The sequence below is a fragment of the Babylonia areolata genome, chromosome 4 (genome assembly GCF_041734735.1).
Source record: "Babylonia areolata isolate BAREFJ2019XMU chromosome 4, ASM4173473v1, whole genome shotgun sequence".
Classification (NCBI taxonomy): Eukaryota; Metazoa; Mollusca; class Gastropoda; order Neogastropoda; family Buccinidae; genus Babylonia; species Babylonia areolata.
Window position 1 is genome coordinate 11,800,850 of NC_134879.1, and position 22,546 is coordinate 11,823,395.

General features: G+C 40.3%; 1 protein-coding gene across 1 annotated transcript in view; it reads right to left on the reverse strand.

Moving 5' to 3' along the window:
* Positions 1 to 10,883, reverse strand: part of LOC143281565 (mitochondrial import inner membrane translocase subunit TIM50-like) — a 35,984-nt gene extending 25,101 nt beyond the window's left edge. The window contains exons 1-5 of the mRNA XM_076586796.1: positions 10,463 to 10,883; positions 9,480 to 9,511; positions 7,613 to 7,634; positions 6,776 to 6,834; positions 271 to 390 (exon numbers count right to left, since the gene is read on the reverse strand). Of these exons, the coding sequence (XP_076442911.1) occupies positions 271 to 390; positions 6,776 to 6,834; positions 7,613 to 7,634; positions 9,480 to 9,511; positions 10,463 to 10,874 (645 nt within the window). The 5' untranslated portion in view covers positions 10,875 to 10,883. The remainder of the gene's footprint in view (positions 1 to 270; positions 391 to 6,775; positions 6,835 to 7,612; positions 7,635 to 9,479; positions 9,512 to 10,462) is intronic.
* Positions 10,884 to 22,546: the final 11,663 nt, after the last annotated feature.

Genomic DNA, 22,546 nt, shown 5'->3' on the forward strand with positions numbered 1-22,546 from the left:
CCGTTTTATGGCCTGGGTGGAGTGTGGAAAAAGCGGAGTAAAGCACTATTACCAAGGACACAAGACCATACTGAAACTGGGCCTCGAACTCTGACCACTGCTTAACACGGGATCAGAAGGCCAACTCCTGATTCTGCCATGGCGCCAGATATGTAACCTACGGAGAAACAAAGTGGAAGTGAGAGCATACCAAGTAGCCAGACTGAAAAATTAATTAATTAATTAATTAATAATAATAGTAATAGTAATAATAATAATAAAAAGACTCACAGTCCAGTCTGGGTGCACCAGAACACCTGTCATCTCCAGCACCAGGGTGTAAGGAGGCTGCAGGTAAGGGTATTTTAAGGGATCAGGTAAAAGGCGTTCCCTGGATGGCTCCTGGATTTTCTGTAAAAAAAAAAAAAAATCACAAAGCAAGCTGTTACTAAAAAAAAACAAAAAAACTTACAGTTACAACAGGGTTCCCATGGATCAGACCGAACAACATTCCATACTTTTTCCACACCTGACTGAAATTTCTCCACACCTGTTCCAGACCAAACTGAAATTTCTCCACACCTGTTCCAGACCACACTGAAATTTCTTCACACCTGTTCCAGACCAAACTGAAATTTCTCCACACCTGTTCCAGACCACACTGAAATTTCTCCACACCAAACTGAAATTTCTCCACACCTGTTCCAGACCACACTGAAATTTCTCCACACCTGTTCCAGACCAAACTGAAATTTCTCCACACCTGTTCCAGACCACACTGAAATTTCTTCATATCAAACACAAAACCAAAGTGAATATAAATAAAATCAATCTGCTACACAGCTGATAAAAAAAGATATCCAGGTACTGATATTCAATTTTCATCACTTTTTTTTTGTTTGTTTGGTTGGCTTTTAATGCATTAAGCTCTCTTTTTTCAATGGCGCTGGTTAAGAATTTCATACAGATTCTAATACAAGACCCTGAAAGGCAAAACAGATTTTTTCAAAGACTTTTGGAAATGGTTCTCCCACTTTTCAAAATAATTTCCTGCCTTCCATGACTCTGTACAAACCCTGCCTGTTATCAAATACCTGACTGAGACCAAGCAGTGTTACAATCATTAGCCAACACAGCCATTCTAAAACAAGACAGCTGAATCACAGTAGTAAGGCGTAGTGTACCAAAAACAAGACAAGTGTACTGAAACCAAAACCAAACACCAGACAACCAATCCTTTTACAGTAGCCACAGTAACTTACTTCCCTTCCTCTTTCATGTCACAGAAACTTAAATCAAATTCAACATTTACATTTATAGTTCTACAATGATTTGTTTTTTAATTGTTATCTATCAGATTTTTTTAGTATTAGATTTAAGAGTGAATGAGGAAAAGTTAGATAACATTCATTTAAGATACTTTTTTTCCCCTTGCAACGAAGGTTACATTTTCTCTTCAACATCATCACCATGACAATTTTCCTGTGACAAGTTACATATTACTTAAGCATGGTAATAGTTAGCAAGGGTATTTTCACAAAAGAATAAAAAAATAAATAAATGAATAAAAAACAAAAACACACAGACAAAACACACACACACACAAAAAAAAAAAAAAACAAAAAAAAAACAAAACCAACACAACAACAACAAATAACCATCATTTTCACTAAAAATATGACACCTCAATTCCCAACTAGTTACACACATTTGACAATAAGCTGATATAGTTCACAAGGAGATGACAGAGAGCTACAACAGCCCCATTGCTACGAATTTGACATATGGTGAAGGTGTTGAAAACAAAATCCTTCTGTTAGCTAATTGTGTCAAGTTATCTGGAAACAACAGTCCAAATACATATCATTTGTTGGGCACTGATTCTTTTTGCTAAATAAAACCAAGTGGCCAAAAAGAAAAGAAAATGGAGTCAGGGGTTTTCAATGAGCAGGTTTTTGTAATAACACCAGTTGGCAGAGAATTCGTTTAGTCTGAAGTTTATACTTGCTATGTGCTTTTCTATTTTGTATCTGTAGAAAAGTAATGTTCTACATACAAATCAGGCTGATTATTATCCCGTTTACACTTATAAATGTAGGATTTAGCTACCAGAATAATCAAATCAAATACCACATCAGTTTTGATGTTCCCATTGCATCCAAACAAAAACCAGGTTTTCAGTTAATCTCAAATTGGATGTTAGTTCACAAGTTTCATTAAACATAGTCTGAATACATTTCCAAAAACACTGCAAAACATGGCATCTCCAAAACATATGATCAATACTGTCTTTTTCAGTATTAAAAAAATTACAGTTATTAGGTCGGTCCGCGGCCGCTGTGGCTGTGGTTAACAGCGCAGTCCAGACCCATAATTTGACCATTTTCAACTCGCTCGTTTCACTACCAAACTTAATTAAATGACACCAATCTTATACTGGAATAAAGTTCATTCTTTCATCTATCTTCCTGTGGTATTTGTTTTTATCATTCGAGTCAAACTGGTATGTGCCGGGCGTTCAAACACAAAGGGTGTCGCGTCGATTTTTACTGCGGTGACAGACTCCGCCGTGCTTGCCGCGCGAGCAGAATAACATGTGTGTCACTCGATCGTTTCGCGCTGCATTGTTTGGCCATGTATAAATTTAGAAACTATGTCACTGGCAAGCCAGGATTCTCAAGTTTTGATTGGCTAGAAATTTGTTGGGGTTTTCACAGAAAGTAGATCTGAAAGTCGCAGCGAAAGTGTGAGACTGATGTTTGCGACCCTATAACATACGAACCAGTGTTTCAAATCACGAGCAAATTACAAGAAAAGAAAGTTTAAACTATGCACTTTCAAGTGCAATTCATGGCTTTTCTATAAAGAAAGAGTCTCGAACGCGCTTTGGAAGAAAAACGAGTGACCGATTTCGGATCCCGCAACGCTGCTCGACAATGGCGGCGATCGAAGCCGTCTGCTCGTCATCATCGTTTGAAGAATGGAAAACACACCAACTTACAGGTTTGTAAGCAAATTTTTTTTCAATATGTTTATTTTTAAAATAAATCTAAATCATATTTTTTATATTTTTGTGGGTTTGGATGAATCCTAACAACTTTGTTTCAGCAGTGTTGATGTGTAACTGGGAACAGTAACGCTTCGTCAGTCACGTTATTTTTTAGCACAATTATGATCTTTTATTCAAAAATTTACCGCGATCGACAGCTGTATCTAGAAGATGAAGTGTCAGATTATTCAGTAATTTTTTGTTGTACAAGGGTTTTGAGTTAGTGAGAGCGGATTGATGGTTTAATATTGTGACCGACGTCGGACAGCATGGGAACACGTGTATCTTTCCACTTCTGTTCTGATCATCAAACGCCAAGACAATTCTGTGTGTGTGTGTGTGTGTGCGCGCGCGCATTAGTATGTATCTTATATACTAAGAGTGTATGCACAGAGTTAGTGTCTGTTGAACTGATGTAGCATGCATACATGAGGTTGCCTGAGTATGGATTAGTTAGTGTGTGTGTGTGTGTGTGTAAATGATGTAAAGAATAAATAACTTCTATGATTAGTAAACATGAAATAAGTTTAAGATATGTTGTTACATAAAACTTACATCAATTTAAGTGAAACCATTACAGTGGAGTAGTAATGAAATTAGTAGATCATGTATCAGTGCACATTCATCACACACTCATGCACACACACATATAAATGATATATATGCAAAAGCATCTATGAAATGAAAAAAAAAAAGTATTTTAAAGCATTAGAGCTGTCTCAAATTTCATGACTGTGTATTTCAGATGATGATCAGTATAAAGCCTTAAGGGCGACTGTTGCACACAGTGGACGAGGAAGACCACCATCAGCACCCAAGGTTCCATCCAACAACAAACTCTTGATGCAGTTAAATATGTTAAAGCATCAAGAAAACAAAACCTGGGGGGAAATGGAACATTTTCTACACAAATTGTTCCCAGAGTGTACCTTTCCACGTGTGGTGTCAATAGTTAAGGAATTCAGCAAGTGTGAAACGATTAGTGGTGCTGAATGTTTTTTTACAAGAAAGGAAAGATTCATGCATCTTCCCTGGCCCCTCCTGTCAGAAGTTTGGAATTACACGTGCAGATCTTTTGAAAGGAACTGTAGAGGACTGTGAGGCTTTACTCAGTTGTCCTATTGGTCTTGTGTCTGAAGTATGTCACTTAGCTAGGATATTGAGGATAAAGGATGCAACATTGCATAAATGACACCTGGTCAGAGATTTGCCACCAACCCAACAGCTCAAATTAAAACTGGGGAGGCTCAGAGCAGATGAGGCTCGCCTGCGTAAAAACAGAAGTAAACCAGGGGGAGAGAGTGCACTTCAAGATTTTTTAGAACTTCCTTTTGAAAGTGCAGAGGTCATCAGAGACAGCAAGAAGAAGCAAAAAACTGTCAAACAGCTACCTCCTACTTCAGACCCAGAGCCAGCATGCAGCAAAGAAAAAAATGAGGACATTATCACACAGGAACTAAGAACAACGACAGAGGAGGTGTCATTTCTTAAAGCAAAACTGAGTGAAAAAGAAAGGGAACTGCAAATCAAGGATGCTGAAATGACTGGACTTCTGTTATGTCAAATATGCACATTTACAATTACTCTGGTGATATCTGACAGCATAGTATCATCATGATTGTAAAAAACTTGCTCATTTGTTACTAAAAACCATATACTTTGTGACTGTTTTCATTGTTATTTGCATTTCTGATAGCATTAAGTCTTCCAAAAAACTGTATTCTACATGCTTTTCTGAACATGCACATATCTGAAATGTTTTTGTAGCATGAAAACTTTCTGAGATATCAGCATTATAAGTCAGCATGTTATCACTGTAAAATCAGGCCATTCGACACTTGACAAAACTGAATATTTTGCTATTTTGAAGGCACTGTCTCTCTCTAAGCATGTTCTTGAGTAGGCCAGAAAAAATTCAGCATAAACTAGGTATTGGTGGAACCAAGTACAGCAAAGAACAATGTGGTAAGTGTTCATCTTAAAATTTTATGACAGTCTAAAAATAGCAATTTGTTAAATCTGTCAAAACGCGTCATTTTTGCACATTTTTAGACGCCGTTTTCTTAAAAACTACTGGGTATAATGCAATGAAAATTTGCATGTGAACTTAGTTTTTTATGTTCTTTCCAATGGTGTAATTAGTTTTTAGATATGTTGAATTTCAAAATTTAAGTGGTCCTACCTACAGTTATTGTCATTCATTATTCCCATTTCTTTAAAGGATTACATTTGTTGGCAAAATTATATGGATTATTCTTATCTGAAACCATTTTAAGCTAATATCTTTAATTTGTTTTATTTTAAGGAAACATTCTTTCCATTTGATTTCATGTAAAAAAAAATTGTCTTCCCACTTCCTACAACATTTAGGCTCTGGTCTACTGTCACATATGATGTTGTAATACAGTTGTGTTCCTTTTTTAACAGAATGTAGTATTTGCAGTGCAGAGTTTTTCTCTGCTATGGTATTAACATGTATAGGCATATAACACTTTCGTATAAAATATTTTACTGACATTTTTATTCCAGTAAAGGTCACAAAACCAATTGTTAAATCATATTTTTGTCTGAATTCTGTGAAAGATTCAAACTGTTCATTCTCTCTAATAAAGTCAGCAATTTTTTAAATACCTTTTTCAATCCAGTTTTTGTAAGAGAGAATACTATGACCAACTCTAATTCTTTCGTTAAAGAGAATGGGTTCAGCAAGCATCTGACTAGGATTCTGTATTTCAGTTTCAAAATAAAATTTATCTTATGCATTAAGAACTTCCGTCCAAAATTTATTCTCTGTTTCACACATTCCTAATATCTTTGGTCCATAATTTTCTATTTTATCAATAACAAAAATAATTCTCTAATGCTATATTTTTCCATTTATGGTTTGTCTCTTTTATTTTTTTAAGCCATCTTAGTTTTAAAGAATGCAAATATGTTTTCAATTCAGGAAAATTTAAACCACCGTTGCTTGTATCTTTCATTACCGTTTTTCCATTTATTCTATTCTCTTTATTGTTCCATAAGAAAATATAGCAACTTTTTTTCAAATCATCTATAAAATCATCACAAGGATTAGGAAGCAATAACCATAAATAGATTAGTTTTGATAGGATAAGTGATTTAAGAACTGCAACTCTGCCAAAAGCCCATGTGGTTGTATTTGTCGTCTCGTCCATATCTTAAACAGTAAAATTTTTTATTTCTCTTAATTTTTCATTGAAATTTATGCTTTCGCAATACCAAGCACTTTGAATCGAGATACATTTATTTGATTTTAGCATTACAGGAAAGATAATAACATTAATACGTAGCAAGAAAAGGGTAGAAGGAAATTTTACATGTAAAAGTTTTCTTGATTAGACAACAGACAATATGAAGAAAAACTAATGACACATTGGCATGTGGCAGTGTTATGGTTGACAAAATATTCCATTTCAAATTAACCAAACTAATATTGATGACTTTCTCTGAACTCTTCCTACACTGATGTACTACCTGGGCCAACTTTAATTGTAATTATAACTACAAAGCAGTACAACAGGGAAATCATACTAGTCATATTCATTCATCACAAACAAATTCCATTTCAATTAAAACATACATTATTTATTATTTTGAATCTGATAAGTATGTTGATCATTAATGTTCACAAAAATAGCCTCATAATGTGTTATCATATGTTACAACTAAATGAAAAACAACAAAATCATTAACCACCATATTATTAAAAAAAAATTATGTTCTTACCTTTGTGAATAAATTCATCTCTTTGAACGCTCTCTTGAACATTGCTGTCATTCTAGGCACTGAAACACAAACAACACATGTATATTCACAGGTTTCTGTTTACTTGTCACTTGTATGGCATGTTGCCACCACTGTACTGTAAATAAAAGCTGACTGGCATTCCATGCCCCATCAACAGTTACTCAGCAGTCCGGTACAGAAGCCACTTGGGTTCTCATTCATGACAGTATACAGAATGTAACCCTTGGCTTAGGCCCCAAGATTTTACTCAGAACTTTTCATCACACTATTTATCAAGTAACATGCATAAGATTATTACGCTATCTATATCATTATCAAGGAGCAAACATATATATACAATTCCTTCTGCTACATTTCCAAGTCATGATCATAACTATATCATTATCTATTATATCTAAAACATTTGCATCAGCAACTTAATATTACTAATCAGTAATACTGCTTGCCTGATATAGTAATACACCAGTGTTAACATTAGTTATTACTTAAAAGCACATGTCACTTTGTTATCATTTTGAATACACTGTAAAGTGTAAATATTTCTCCAGACACCATTTCCTCCAAATCTGTAGAATGAATAATTCTGATTCTTTAAAGCTCACACAAACCAAAGGGTTTGATTTACTTTAAATAGCAGTGTATGCACTGTTATCCACACAATAATTTAGGTGACTTCAGTACCATTTGGTATGCCCTTTTTCTGGAATTATCTTTTACAACAATTAGTTGAAGAAATTATAGAATTATTACTACTGATTCAGTGACCGGATTTAAACAACAGAAAAAGAAATGACAAAAAATTTGCGCTTTACTTACATTCGCTGAATTCATCTTCAATCTGAAACAAGGAAAATGGAATAACTAAATATATAAGTGGTCATATAGTCAATCAATTAAGTGTTTTATATCATTATCATCAGACTGGTTGTAGCTAGGGATGATAATAGTATTAATACATCTAAATGAAATCAATGAATTCATACATAAATGAATGCAGATAACTACCTATTTGTTGACATTTTATAAAAACCAGTTTGCTTCAAATTACATCAATAATAAAATGTTATGAGGTCTTACTTTTCTGAAAAAAAAAGAAAAAAAGAAAAGAAAAAGGATTGAAGATCCAGCCCAATTAAAAAGTTCACAAATTGAATACAAACTAATGTGACTCAAACGTGATTTGTTGTTGAGGAATACTATCAGTATCAAATATCAACTGTTTTGTTACATGAGGCATTACATACATGTATTCATCTATATATGCATATACATGTATCAATCTAGATGAAAACTAAACATGAACCAGTGAAGGAGTAATGAAGTTTATGAACATCAAACGATGGGCGCAACAGCTGAGTGGTTAAAGCGTTGGACTTTGAATCTGAGGGTACCGAGTTTGAAGCTTGTTGACGGCGCCTGGTGGGTAAAGGGTGGAGATTTTTCCGATCTCCCAGGTCAACATGTGTGCAGACCTGCTAGTGCCTGAACCCCCTTCGTGTGTATATGCAAGCAGAAGACCAAATATGCATGTAAAAGATCCTGTAATCCATGTCAGCATTCGGTGGGTTATGGAAACAAGAACATACTCACCATGCACACCCCCCAAAGCGGAGTATGGCTGCCTACATGGCGGGGTAAAAACGGTCATACACATAAAAGCCCACTCGTGTACATATAAGTGAATGTGGGAGCTGCAGCCCACGAATGCAGAAGAAGAAGAAATGAATATCACACAAAGCATGTGATGAACAAATGTGACAAAATGCACGTGACTAACTTCCAAGATTCACAAAATAAATAAACACATGTGAACCCAAAACAAACAAAAAATTCCAATAGCTACATAATGTTCAACACACATCAATTCAACACAAGAGGCAGAAATACTCAAATAGTGAAAATCATCACATCCTTATAGTTATAAGTAACCAGTCAAAAGTCTTTCCCAGTTTATGTTTAAGAAAGTGGACTTTCCATACCCTGGACTTTCTCACTCTCAGTTTCTGCCATTAAACCCATAGCTCGAATAAATCAGGAAAGGTCAGCAAACCCATTCCTGTGATGAGTCAAACCGTGGATAAGTTGACCTTTTTCTCTTGATCCCCAAGGAGCTGACTTATTCAGAGACAACAATACACAAGATATAAATAATTGTAATATTACAGCAATGGAAAATGATCTGAATAGTAACACTTTGACTGCCACTTCTACAGGCTGCTCCAAGAGCACAAGCCACAATGCACACAAAAGAGATGAAACTTGGTCAAGCCTGGTGCAAAAAAAAAAAAAAAAAAAAAAAAAAAAAAAATCTTTTCTATATAGATTTCGGTACAAGAACAAATTGTCATGATAAAATTAATAAAACATCTTTAGTTAAGCCCACACTTCTGGTATTATGTTCCACTCTTCAGAGTTCTATGAACTTCACAAGACGAAATTATAATAATGCAAATAAACATGACAGAATAAATTTGTGCTCATGCATAGAATAAAAGTGAATTATATATGAAAATAACAATCATTAAATTTATATAATGAATAACACTTAATCCTGTGCGGAGACAAATCATACAGACATAATAATCCTGGCAGTTAGCTGGATATAAAAGCAACATGACTTGGTTTGATTTATCTGATGTTCAATCATTGACAAAAACTAAAAAAGATTTAATGGTGACTATACCTCTTTGCCTTCTGGGTCCAAGGGTGGTGAACCTGTGGGAAGCAAACAGAGCACATGATAAATTACCATTAGAATGGTACATGTTGCAAATCAAGGCCTCTACAGCACATCTTTATTCTGATGAAGCTCTTAATCAAATTCAAAGTGTGTATGGGTGCGCACCTGCGTGCATGTATACATGTGCGTTTGTGTTTGTGTGTGTCACTGTGTGTGTGTGTGTGTGTGTGTGTGTGTGTGTGTGTGTTGTGTGTATGTGCGCGTGTGTGTGCATATGTGTGTGATCCATCTGCAGGCATTATCATTTCTTGGTATTTATAACTTCTGATTATTAATATAAATATTGTTACTCTGTTACTGTTGGTCTCTAAGCTGAATGGCTTTCCCATGATTAATCTGCATATGGTTCAAATCTGTGCTGCTGGACTTATTGAGTTATTCTGCAAAAAAGAAAAGCAAGCAAGAATATGCAACACCAGCCACCACTTTCAACATAGCTGTACTGACCACCTATGAGACTTTATGTAAATACAAAGTTCATGGTTACCACTATTTATTTATATGGTTCACTTTCCACATATTACTTTTTGTGTAATCTCCCTTCCTCAAAATGAAAAGGTCTTTAAAATTCCATAAAATTACGACAGCTCGGGAATGTGCATGGTTTAACCCTTTTAGCCCTTTAAAAGTTTAAGGTCGTCTGCCTGTGCATGTGTTTGCGTTTGTGTATGCATGTTTGTTTTTATAAACACACAAGACCAATCCACCGGTGATTCTTCAACAGGTTAAGTGGCTTTCAAAAAGGTGTTAATGAATGAAACAGATTCTTTCTTTTAAATCTATTAAAAAATACAACCTTTAGGGTACCAATTCACAGTAGAACACCTGGGTAAGAAGTCCATGGTAATGTCGCACTTTAGTCCTAAAAAATCTTAAATTATATATTACAAAAGTTACTTGACTTTAATCTTGATTAATATTCTTACCCCATGAGTACACAAGAACTCCACCACACACCATGGACCACCCCCCAAGGAAAACAAGCCCCAATTTCCACGCATTTGGCCCAGTCCAACGACCACTTTTCTTCTTCTCAGACCCTTTGTCGGAATCCTGTTTGTTGGACGAGTCATCTCCGCTGCTTTGGGTTTTGTCGTCTGCAAGTCGAGATGCGGCGAGTTTCTCCTTGAGAATGTCGTCAGCCAAGCCTTTTGATTCGCCGGTCGTTGTCTGCGTCGAATACAGAATACCGGAGCGGAGGAACAGCGTATTCCCTTTACAAGAAAGCAGTCTGTTTTGGCAGCTTTCATCGCTTACCAACGCTCTGACGATGAAGTTTGAATATCGAAGATGACTGCACCTTCTTACAACACACATGCACACACTGTACGCGGCCATTTTGATGCAATGGTACCTCGTGTGTCTTTTTTTCCTTGAGAGTTCCACATATTACGTCCCTTCCTTCTCTCGGGGGGCAAAAATTGTTCTCCTTCTCTCCCTCCCCCCACTCATTCTCTCTCTTTCCCGGGCCAAGATGCTTATTCTCATATCTTAAAACATAAGGTATGGTTAAATCATAAATAGCAACATTACACTGGATGAAAACAAGTACAACCAAGCAAATATTAATGTGATACTGATACTTTTAAAGTACAAATCAGTACATCTCTCTCTTACGTGTGCCGGTGTGTGTGTGTGTGTGTGTGTGTGTGTGTGAGGGTGGGTTTATAGCCACCTGTTGATATCATTGTCAGCTTTTTGTCTCTTATTTATTTTATTTTGGAGATATGGAATAGACCATGAATTGTGCATCAGTGGCAGCTCATTAGTAAGTGCGCTCTCTCTCTCTCTCTCTCTCTCTCTCTCTCTCTCTCTCTCTCTCTCTCTCTCTCTCTCTCTCTCTTCCTCTCTCTGATCTGTGTACGGTTGCCTAAGACCTTGCACCCCCAACCCCCCCCCCCCCCCCCTCGATGATTACGATGCGTGTTACTTTGTTTTCTTTACCTTGACCTACTGTTGTTCTCTCAGTATGGCCCGCATCGTCATCAGATGAGGTTTTCTCTTGTTCTCATGCAGTCTCATAATCTGCGATCTCTCTCTCTCTCTCTCTCTCTCTCTCTCTCTCTCTCTCTCTCTCTCTTTCTCTCTCTCTCTCTTTCAATGTATCTTATCATTACCATGCTCATGACTTTATATAGTATATGTATTGTTCCGGGCGGGGACTGGATGCAAAAAAGTAGTACGCCAGGGTTCATCTATTAATTTAACCTCGAAAATAAAGAATTTCGTCTTGTCTTGTCTCTCAGTTTCTCTCTCTTTCTCCCCTCCCCCTCCCCACCCTCTCTCTCTCTCTCTGTCTCTTTCGTTCACCTGCGACTTTTTTTTCGTATAGTTATTCCCGTGTGAGTTATTTAACATGCATATTGATGTAGTCCCTTTGGCCCGGGTAAAGATCGAGCATGAAATTTTCCCCATTATTGCCGTATAGTTTGTTTTTTTTCATGTGTATCGAGTTCATTAGAATTGTTATTTTCATTACCATTATTATTATAAACATTTACGCCTAATCTTGAAAAAAGCCCTAGGCGTTTACAAATCAGTAGAATACATATGTAAACTATCAAAAAGGAGGGGGGAGGGGGGGTGAACCGTGATTAGTGACAAGATAATAATAATAATAATAATAATAATAATGGATACTTATATAGCACACTATCCAGAAAACTGCTCTAGGTGCTTTACAAAAACGCTTTTGTTAACATAAAACATTGCATCAATGTTACATACACACACCAAAATGTGACTACACACACACACACACGGCACACACACACACAGACACACACACACACACACACACACACACACACACACACACACACACATACACTGCATAATACATCAATAACATACATGTGTATCTGACAGCTACCCTAACACATACGCACACATAGGCAGGCATAGGCAGGCACAAACTTACACACACACACTCACACACTATACACATATACATCCATGTAGTACACATACATATGTATACACACATGGTCAGTTTCAGTTTCAGTTTCAGTTGCTCAAGGAGGCGTCACTGCGCTCGGACAAACCATATACGCTACACCACATCTGCCAAGCAGATGCCTGACCAGCAGCGTAACCCAACGCGCTTAGTCAGGCCTTGAGAAAAAAAAAAAAAAAAAAAAAAAAAAAAAAAAAAAGGGGGGGGGGGGGGAATAAATAATAGATAAGCTTACATAAATAAATAAATAAATAAATAAATAATAATTATAATATAGAAAAAGGTAGTAGTAATAATAATAGTAATACTAATAAAATGATAATAATAAAAAATAAATAAATAAATAAATAAGACAACAATGGTGATAATTAAGCGAATGAATGTAAAATATGACGACACACATTCACACATGCACCCACACATGCATAACAGAAATGCACCAAACATGCAGTTTCACAGATATGAAAGTACAGTCAAATACATATAAACGTACATGAGCTCCAACACACACACACACACACACACACATTACCTTGCACCTCCTCCAACCCCCTCCTCCACACACTCATTTCTAGCCTACGTATCGCAGCTTCCACGGCACACACACACACACACACACACACGCACGCAAACACACACTCACAGAGATGAACACTTACTTGTACAAGCACACACATATACGCCCATATCTCCCACCCCCAACCCCCACACATATATACAAAGATATATATATATATATATATATATATATATATATATATATATATATATATATATATATACACACACATCCGTACACAGATCTCTCCTGACACTTGTGTACACTTACACTCTCGCGCATTCACAAACGCACTCAAAAACACAGACCCACACATCCACACAAACACACACATCCACACACGCACACGCACAGAGGCTGCCAAGAGGGATGGGAAAAGATCTCTGATGCCAAGAACGTGGCGTCTAGTGTGTTGCTCAGTCTATTGTATTTGGAAAGGCCCACAGAGACTCTGTTCCGTTTTGAAGAAATTTGCGCAATGTTGGTTTGGAAATGATGCCGATATTTGTTTGATTTGCAAAGCATCGTGCTCTACCTTTCATGTTAGACTTTCGGCCGCTCCCTCTCTCTGCTTCTATTTCTTTGAGGCGATCGATGGTGTGATGGCCTTGTACCTGTTCTTTTTGGTATTCTTTGACTTTTCTGAGAATTTCCGATTTTCCTAGATGGTCAAGCACAGCTAACGCAAAGGAAGTGGACCTGCCACAATTGAACTTATTGCTGAGAGAAAAGGTGAGTTCTGAGACGAGATTTAAAAGATGCGAGGGAATCAGAATGACGGAGGTAATCAGGGAGCTTGTTCCACGTCTTTGGCGATTGAAAAGAAAACGATCTGTGTCCATAGGTCTTACTTCTGACGTGAGGTATCCTGAGAAGTCGAGTATCAGAGGAAGAACGGAGCTGGCGAGACGGGGTATAGATATGGAGGAGTTCAGAAAGACACTTGGGGCCAGATCCGTTGACTGCAGAAAAGGTCAGAGTGGAGAGACTGAAGGAGAGGACAAACATGGTTAAATTTAGAAGCTCTGCAAATGAGTCTGGCAGCGTTATTCTGAATTCGTTGGAGTCTGTCTAATAGATATTTGGGGAGGCCGGCCAAAAGAAAGTTGCAGTAATCCAATCCGGCTTGAGAGAACCAGCCGGAGAGCATACAAGTGTCTTGGTTGCATCGGTTGAGAGATAGTGGCGGATACAGCTGATTCTACGCAGTTCCAAACAGGCAACTTTACAGATATTCGAAATGTGCTGTTGGAAGGAAAGAGACTGGTCTAGGATTACACCAAGACTGCGAACAGAAAGAGAAAGTGAAACAGGTGTGCTACTGATCAGAACAGAGTCAGGAAAGGAAGGATGTTGACGAAACTTCTTTGGACAGGTTATCATAAATTCAGTCTTATCATCATTTAGTCAGTTGCAGTTTGTTGAGAGTCATCCAGTCCTTTGGGCCAGAACTGCACTCACGTGTTTGAGTCGCCAGTGTATCAAATTCAGCTATGGAAGCCGACTGATGAAGTTGTGTGTCATCAGCAAAGCTCTCATGCGACATCGCATGATGACTGATGACATCCAACACAGGAGACGCATACAGCACGAAAAGAACAGGACCTAGGACGGACCCATGTGGGACACCATATTTTAAGGCAGATACACTAGAGTATCAACCATGTACACACACTTTCTGTGTACGATCTGACAGGTAAGACGTGATCCATGCTAGTGCAGTGTCACGAATACCAAAGGAAGTTTTAAGTCTGTTCAAGAGGATAGAGTAGTCGATAGTGTAAAAAGCTGCTGACAAGTCTAAGAGAGCAAGAACAGATATCAGTCTTATCCTCATCAAATCCCGAAAGCAAATCATTCACTATTCTAAGAAGGGCTGTTTCGCAACTATGACCACATCTATAAGCTGACTGGTGGGAATTAAGTAAACCATTTTGTTCCAGATAAGCTAAGAGCTGTGACAATATGATCTTTTCTAGCAGTTTTGATAAAAACGACAGATTAGAGACAGGTCGATAATTTTTCAAACAATTATGATCCAAGATGGTTTCTTGATGAGTGGACGTACAACGGCAGATTTGAAGCTTTCGTGGAAACAACCAGACAGTAAGGAAGAATTGATGACATGAGTAATATGTGGCAGTAGAACATCAATACATTCAACACATGAGTAGTATGTGGCAGTAGAACATCAATACATTCAACAAACAAAGAAGACGGGACAGGGTCAAGATCACAGGACGGATTTCGGACAAGCGCTCAGACATACTTTCTTCACAAAATCTTCAGTAACCGGTAGGAAACAATGTAAAACAGGACCACTGTACACGCGTTCTTTAACGGGTGAAGAAGGAGACATAACAGAGTCAAGCTTCTCACGAATGCATGATATTTTGCCGGTGAAGAAGTCAGAAAACTTTTGAGATACCAAACATCAAAAATTATTCTCTGCTTCCTTCGCTCACGCTTCTCCTTAAAGGCCAGCGTTCTCTTGTTTTCAAACGTATTTATGCCACTAGAGAACAGCATCCTGAAGCGAGAGCGGTCAAGGGCATCAGTTTCACAGGAAGCGATGTCTATGTCACAGGCTTTGAGGTTTGTCTTCAAGGTGTCCTTGAAGCGCTTGCAGGGTCTTCCAAGTTCGCGGTGGCCTTCCTTCAGCTGGCCATACAAAAGCATCTTCGGGATCCTGCTGTCTGTCATGCGGACAACGTGTCCTGTCCAGCGTAGCTGGCACTGGATCAGCAGGCTTTCGATGCTGGGCAGGCCGCTCCTCTCTTGGACCTGGAGGTAGGAGACCCTGTCTTGCCGCTTTATGCCGAGGATCTTTCGTAGGCATCTCTGGTGAAACTGCTCAAGTTGTTGAATGTGACAGCGATACATCGTCCATGTTTCACAGCAGTACAACAAGGTGGTCAGCACAACAGCTCTGTAGGTTTTGATTTGGGGCAAGTTGTTGAATGTGACGGCGATACGTCGTCCATGTTTCACAGCAGTACAACAAGGTGGTCAGCACAACAGCTCTGTAGGTTTTGATTTTGGTTCTGAGCCTGATGCCTTTGTTGTTCCACAGACTGTTGTTGAGTCTGCCAAAGGCGGAGCTGGCCTTGGCGATGCGCAGCGTCACTTCTGCATCAACGGCTCCGTTGCTGCATAGGGTGCTGCCCAGGTAGCAAAACTTGTCGACTGACTTGATCTCTGTGTCATCGATCTTGATTGCAGGTGGGGGGAAGGCACTGGCGTTCTGTGATCTAGCTGGTTGGTACATGGACTCGGTCTTGCTGAGGCTGATGGTGAGTCAAAAAGCGCCTGCAGGAGGTTGAGAACCTGTCCATAATGAACTGCATGTCCTCATGGGTGTGTGCAGCAAGCGCGCAGTCATCAGCGAAGAGAAACTCTCTCAACAGTGCCTCAAACACCCTGGACTTGGCGTGGAGTCGCCGCAAGTTGAAAAGTTTGCCATCTGTGCGAAACTGAATGTAGATGCCCCGGTCACCGTCTTGGAAGGCGTCAATCAGCATGGCAGATAAGAGAATGGAGAACAGTGTGGGTGCCAGGACGCAGCCCTGTTTCACTCCATTTACAACAGGGAACGGATCAGACATGTCAGTATTTTCCTGTACTCTCGCCTGCATGCAATCGTGGAATGACGCAATCAGCTGGATTAGGCTCTATGGGCAGCCGAACTTCAGGAGGATCTTCCACAGACCACGGCGGGTCACCTTGTCGAAGGCCTTATTCAGGTCTACAAAGACCGTGTGCAGCTCCTTGTTCTGCTTAAGGCACTTCTCTTGCATCTGGCGTATGGCAAACACCACGTCATATGTTCACCTGCCTGAGCGGACGCCGCACTGTGCTTCAGGGATGACTGTGTTGGAGACATGGTCAACCAGTCTGTTCAGTATGATGAGGGCGAAGATCTTGCCGGCGATGCAGAGGAGAGAGATTCCACGGTGGTTATCGAAGGATGTTTTGTCTCCCTTCCGTTTGTAAATGTGGACAATTGAAGCATCCTTGAAATCCCCTGTCTCCCAGATAGACTGGAACAGGGCGGTCAGCTTGTCTGTCAGCACCTCGCCTCCATACTTGTAGATGTCAGCCTGGATTCCATCCACTCCTGGTGCTTTTCTTGACGTTGTCAGCTTCAGGGTCTTCCGGGTCTCGGCCTTGGTGGGAGGGGCAGCTAGCGAGTCATTGACTGGTAGCTGTGGGAGGGGTGCAATTACCTCGTCAAATACGGACGAGTCCCTGTTGAGGAGGGTGTTGAAGTGCTCTGCCCAGCGGGCAAGGATGTCTTTCTTGTCTGTCAGGACAGTGGTCTGGTCCAAGGCTCAGACAGGGGTTGATCGTGTGACTCTCGGCCCATACACAGCTCGGAGACCATCATGGAAGATCTTCATGTCGTGAACATCAGCAGAGGACTGAAGCTCTTCGGACTTTCTCTTCCACCAGGTGTTCTCTATCTCACGCAGCCTCTTTTGTACGAGTTGCTTGGTTTGCAAGAACTGCTTATTCTTCCTCTGGCAGTCCTTATCAGAAATGTGATCCTGATGCCGTATATGCAGTGTGTTCAGGAGCTTGGAGATTCCAGAGTCGTTCTCGTCAAACCAGTCTCTGTGGCTCCTGTGTACAAAGCCGAGTGTGTCAGCTGCTGCGGTGTACACATCATCTCTAAAGGTGCTCCATACCTCATCTACATCAGTCGCTGCAGAAATTTCTTGGAGAGCTGATTGGATTTGCTGCTGCAGCACGTCCTTTGTGATAGGGAGGCGGTGGATGTTCAGCTTCCTAGGGGGTTTCCGCCTAGCTGGTTGGAGCCTGTGTGCAAGTCTGATGTTCATCTTGCTGCGTACCAGGCGATGGTCCGACCAGCAGACTGCTCCTCTCATGCAGCGTGCAATGGAAACATCACCTCTGTCCCTCTGCCGGACAATCACATAGTCCAGCATGTGTCATTGCTTGTAGCGGGGGTGCATCCATGTGTTCTTGTACTTGTCCGCTTTTTGGAAGAGGGTGTTGGTGATGGTCAGTCCATGCTGCGCGCAGAGCGAGAGTAAAAGCAGTCCGTCACTCAAACACATTCACCTTGAAACAACTGTGTGCACACAAACACATACACCTTGAAACAACTGTGTGCACACAAACACACACACCTTGAAACAACTGTGTGCACACAAACACACACACCTTGAAACAACTGTGTGCACACAAACACACACACCTTGAAACAACTGTGTGCACACAAACACACACACCTTGAAACAACTGTGTGCACACAAACACATACACCTTGAAACAACTGTGTGCACACAAACACACACACCTTGAAACAACTGTGTGCACACAAACACACACACCTTGAAACAACTGTGTGCACACAAACACATACACCTTGAAACAACTGTGTGCACACAAACACACACACCTTGAAACAACTGTGTGCACACAAACACATACACCTTGAAACAACTGTGTGCACACAAACACACACACCTTGAAACAACTGTGTGCACACAAACACATTCACCTTGAAACAACTGTGTGCACACAAACACATACACCTTGAAACAACTGTGTGCACACAAACACACACACCTTGAAACAACTGTGTGCACACAAACACACACACCTTGAAACAACTGTGTGCACACAAACACACACACCTTGAAACAACTGTGTGCACACAAACACACACACCTTGAAACAACTGTGTGCACACAAACACATACACCTTGAAACAACTGTGTGCACACAAACACACACACCTTGAAACAACTGTGTGCACACAAACACACACACCTTGAAACAACTGTGTGCACACAAACACATACACCTTGAAACAACTGTGTGCACACAAACACACACACCTTGAAACAACTGTGTGCACACAAACACATACACCTTGAAACAACTGTGTGCACACAAACACACACACCTTGAAACAACTGTGTGCACACAAACACATACACCTTGAAACAACTGTGTGCACACAAACACACACACCTTGAAACAACTGTGTGCACACAAACACACACACCTTGAAACAACTGTGTGCACACAAACACATACACCTTGAAACAACTGTGTGCACACAAACACACACACCTTGAAACAACTGTGTGCACACAAACACATTCACCTTGAAACAACTGTGTGCACACAAACACATACACCTTGAAACAACTGTGTGCACACAAACACATACACCTTGAAACAACTGTGTGCACACAAACACATACACCTTGAAACAACTGTGTGCACACAAACACATACACCTTGAAACAACTGTGTGCACACAAACACACACACCTTGAAACAACTGTGTGCACACAAACACACACACCTTGAAACAACTGTGTGCACACAAACACACACACCTTGAAACAACTGTGTGCACACAAACACACACACCTTGAAACAACTGTGTGCACACAAACACACACACCTTGAAACAACTGTGTGCACACAAACACACACACCTTGAAACAACTGTGTGCACACAAACACATACACCTTGAAACAACTGTGTGCACACAAACACATACACCTTGAAACAACTGTGTGCACACAAACACACACACCTTGAAACAACTGTGTGCACACAAACACATACACCTTGAAACAACTGTGTGCACACAAACACACACACCTTGAAACAACTGTGTGCACACAAACACATACACCTTGAAACAACTGTGTGCACACAAACACATACACCTTGAAACAACTGTGTGCACACAAACACATACACCTTGAAACAACTGTGTGCACACAAACACACACACCTTGAAACAACTGTGTGCACACAAACACATTCACCTTGAAACAACTGTGTGCACACAAACACATACACCTTGAAACAACTGTGTGCACACAAACACACACACCTTGAAACAACTGTGTGCACACAAACACACACACCTTGAAACAACTGTGTGCACACAAACACATACACCTTGAAACAACTGTGTGCACACAAACACATACACCTTGAAACAACTGTGTGCACACAAACACATACACCTTGAAACAACTGTGTGCACACAAACACATACACCTTGAAACAACTGTGTGCACACAAACACACACACCTTGAAACAACTGTGTGCACACAAACACACACACCTTGAAACAACTGTGTGCACACAAACACATACACCTTGAAACAACTGTGTGCACACAAACACACACACCTTGAAACAACTGTGTGCACACAAACACACACACCTTGAAACAACTGTGTGCACACAAACACACACACCTTGAAACAACTGTGTGCACACAAACACATACACCTTGAAACAACTGTGTGCACACAAACACACACACCTTGAAACAACTGTGTGCACACAAACACATACACCTTGAAACAACTGTGTGCACACAAACACACACACCTTGAAACAACTGTGTGCACACAAACACACACACCTTGAAACAACTGTGTGCACACAAACACATACACCTTGAAACAACTGTGTGCACACAAACACACACACCTTGAAACAACTGTGTGCACACAAACACATACACCTTGAAACAACTGTGTGCACACAAACACACACACCTTGAAATACGCGCACGCATATACTCACACATACTCATGCGTGCACGAACACACCACCACCACCAGCACAACAACTACACTACTGTTGTGGTGATTCCCGGCGACATTATATGCCGCAATATATTATTATAGCCTGCATGCAGTGTCGCTGGTGCAGTTGATTTTTTGTTGTGTCTCTCCTGGCATACATCGCCGGCAACAAAAATTATATGCTTGGCGACAATATGTGCCGCAACATGTGAAAGCCTCGAGTTTGTGAGCTAAATGGTTATTTCAATTACTTATGACTTGACTGTGTCTTTTAAAAATCTTATGGTGTGAAGAACTGATTTACTATCAATACAAAATAGAATCTGAAAAACGGTTTTCGGGAACGAGATTATACATTATTCCATCAGAACTGTTGTGAGTTCAGCAGTGAAGAAGAACTTTTTAGAACTTTTCCACATGAAGTCTCTGAGACTTAAGGTTTGGAATAACGAAAGCAGCACTTGACCTATTATTCACAACTGACCCCCACCAGAGTAAGCATTACCATTTGCTACCCTACAGGTTATTGAATAAACTCACATATTATACCTACACGTGCGCGCATATACAGGGACCCACTCGCACGCCCCCCACATCCCCACTACAAACACACGCACGCACGCACACACGCACACTAACACACTCACACACACGTACACAGAGATAAACACACACACATGCGCGCGCGCGCGCGCGCGCACAAACACATACATACACAAACACACACATGAACACGCGTGCACGCATGTATACCTGCACGCCTAAATGTAAAAGTACATTTGATATTCATAAGCAGAAACCCAGCGTACAACATACAACTGGTTGTATATACACTGGCTTACTGAAGGATACATGCTAGCTTTAAACAAGAAAAGACACACAGACAGAGCCACACACACAGACATAAACAGACAAACAGGCAGACAGACAGACAGACACAGACAAACACACACACACACACACACACACACACACACACACACACACACACACACACACACACACACACACACACACACACACACACACATACACAGAGGCAGACATGCAGAGTCACACTGAGGCAAAGAGAGATATTGCAGCATATGTTGTCGCCGGCGATGGTGTGATGATGATATTCAATCTCCACCTGAAGATTATCAAATAACAGGGAATTATGTTCAACCTTGACAAATCAAGTTAATGAGATTCTTTCCAAACATCAACCAGCAAAGAAGCCCTGGGTCACGTCAGATGTCTTGGACCTGTGTGACAAAAGAAGGGAGCTGAAGAAGAGGAAGAATGAGGGGAAGTGCGTACGTGTGTGTGTGTGTGTGTGTGTGTGTGTGTGTGTGTGTGTGTGTGTGTGGTGTTCACCCGGCGAAATAGGTGATTTATTGTGTGTGTGCGGGATGCAGACAACGTATGTTTGTGTATAAGTGTGTGTGTGTGTGTGTGTGTGTGTGTGTGTGTGTGTGTGTGACCGCGTGTATGAGTTCGTGTGTGGTTGAGAGTAGGTGGGTATATACAAGTCAGTGTGTGGTGTGTGAGATAGCTAGATAGAAAGATAGATAGACAGATATATATATAGAGAGAGAGAGAGAGAGAATCTGAGAGAGAGAGAGAGAGAGAGAGATAGGGAAAGAGAGAGAGAGTGAGAGAGAGAGTGAGAGAGGGTTCCCTCGAATGTACACCGGCTGAGTCATGGTAAGAGAGTCTAAGTCCGTGCCATACAGCCCGTGCAAACTACAAGGCAACGAGCCCACTCAACAGCGGGCACCAACACACAATATGGCGCGCGCTCAGTGCTGCACAACTCTGAAGGCAGACGGTTGTATAACACATTCGTCAGCATAATCAGTCACAACTGTATACATACGTGTGTATTTGCCTGCTTTTGGATATTTTTTTAGAGGAAT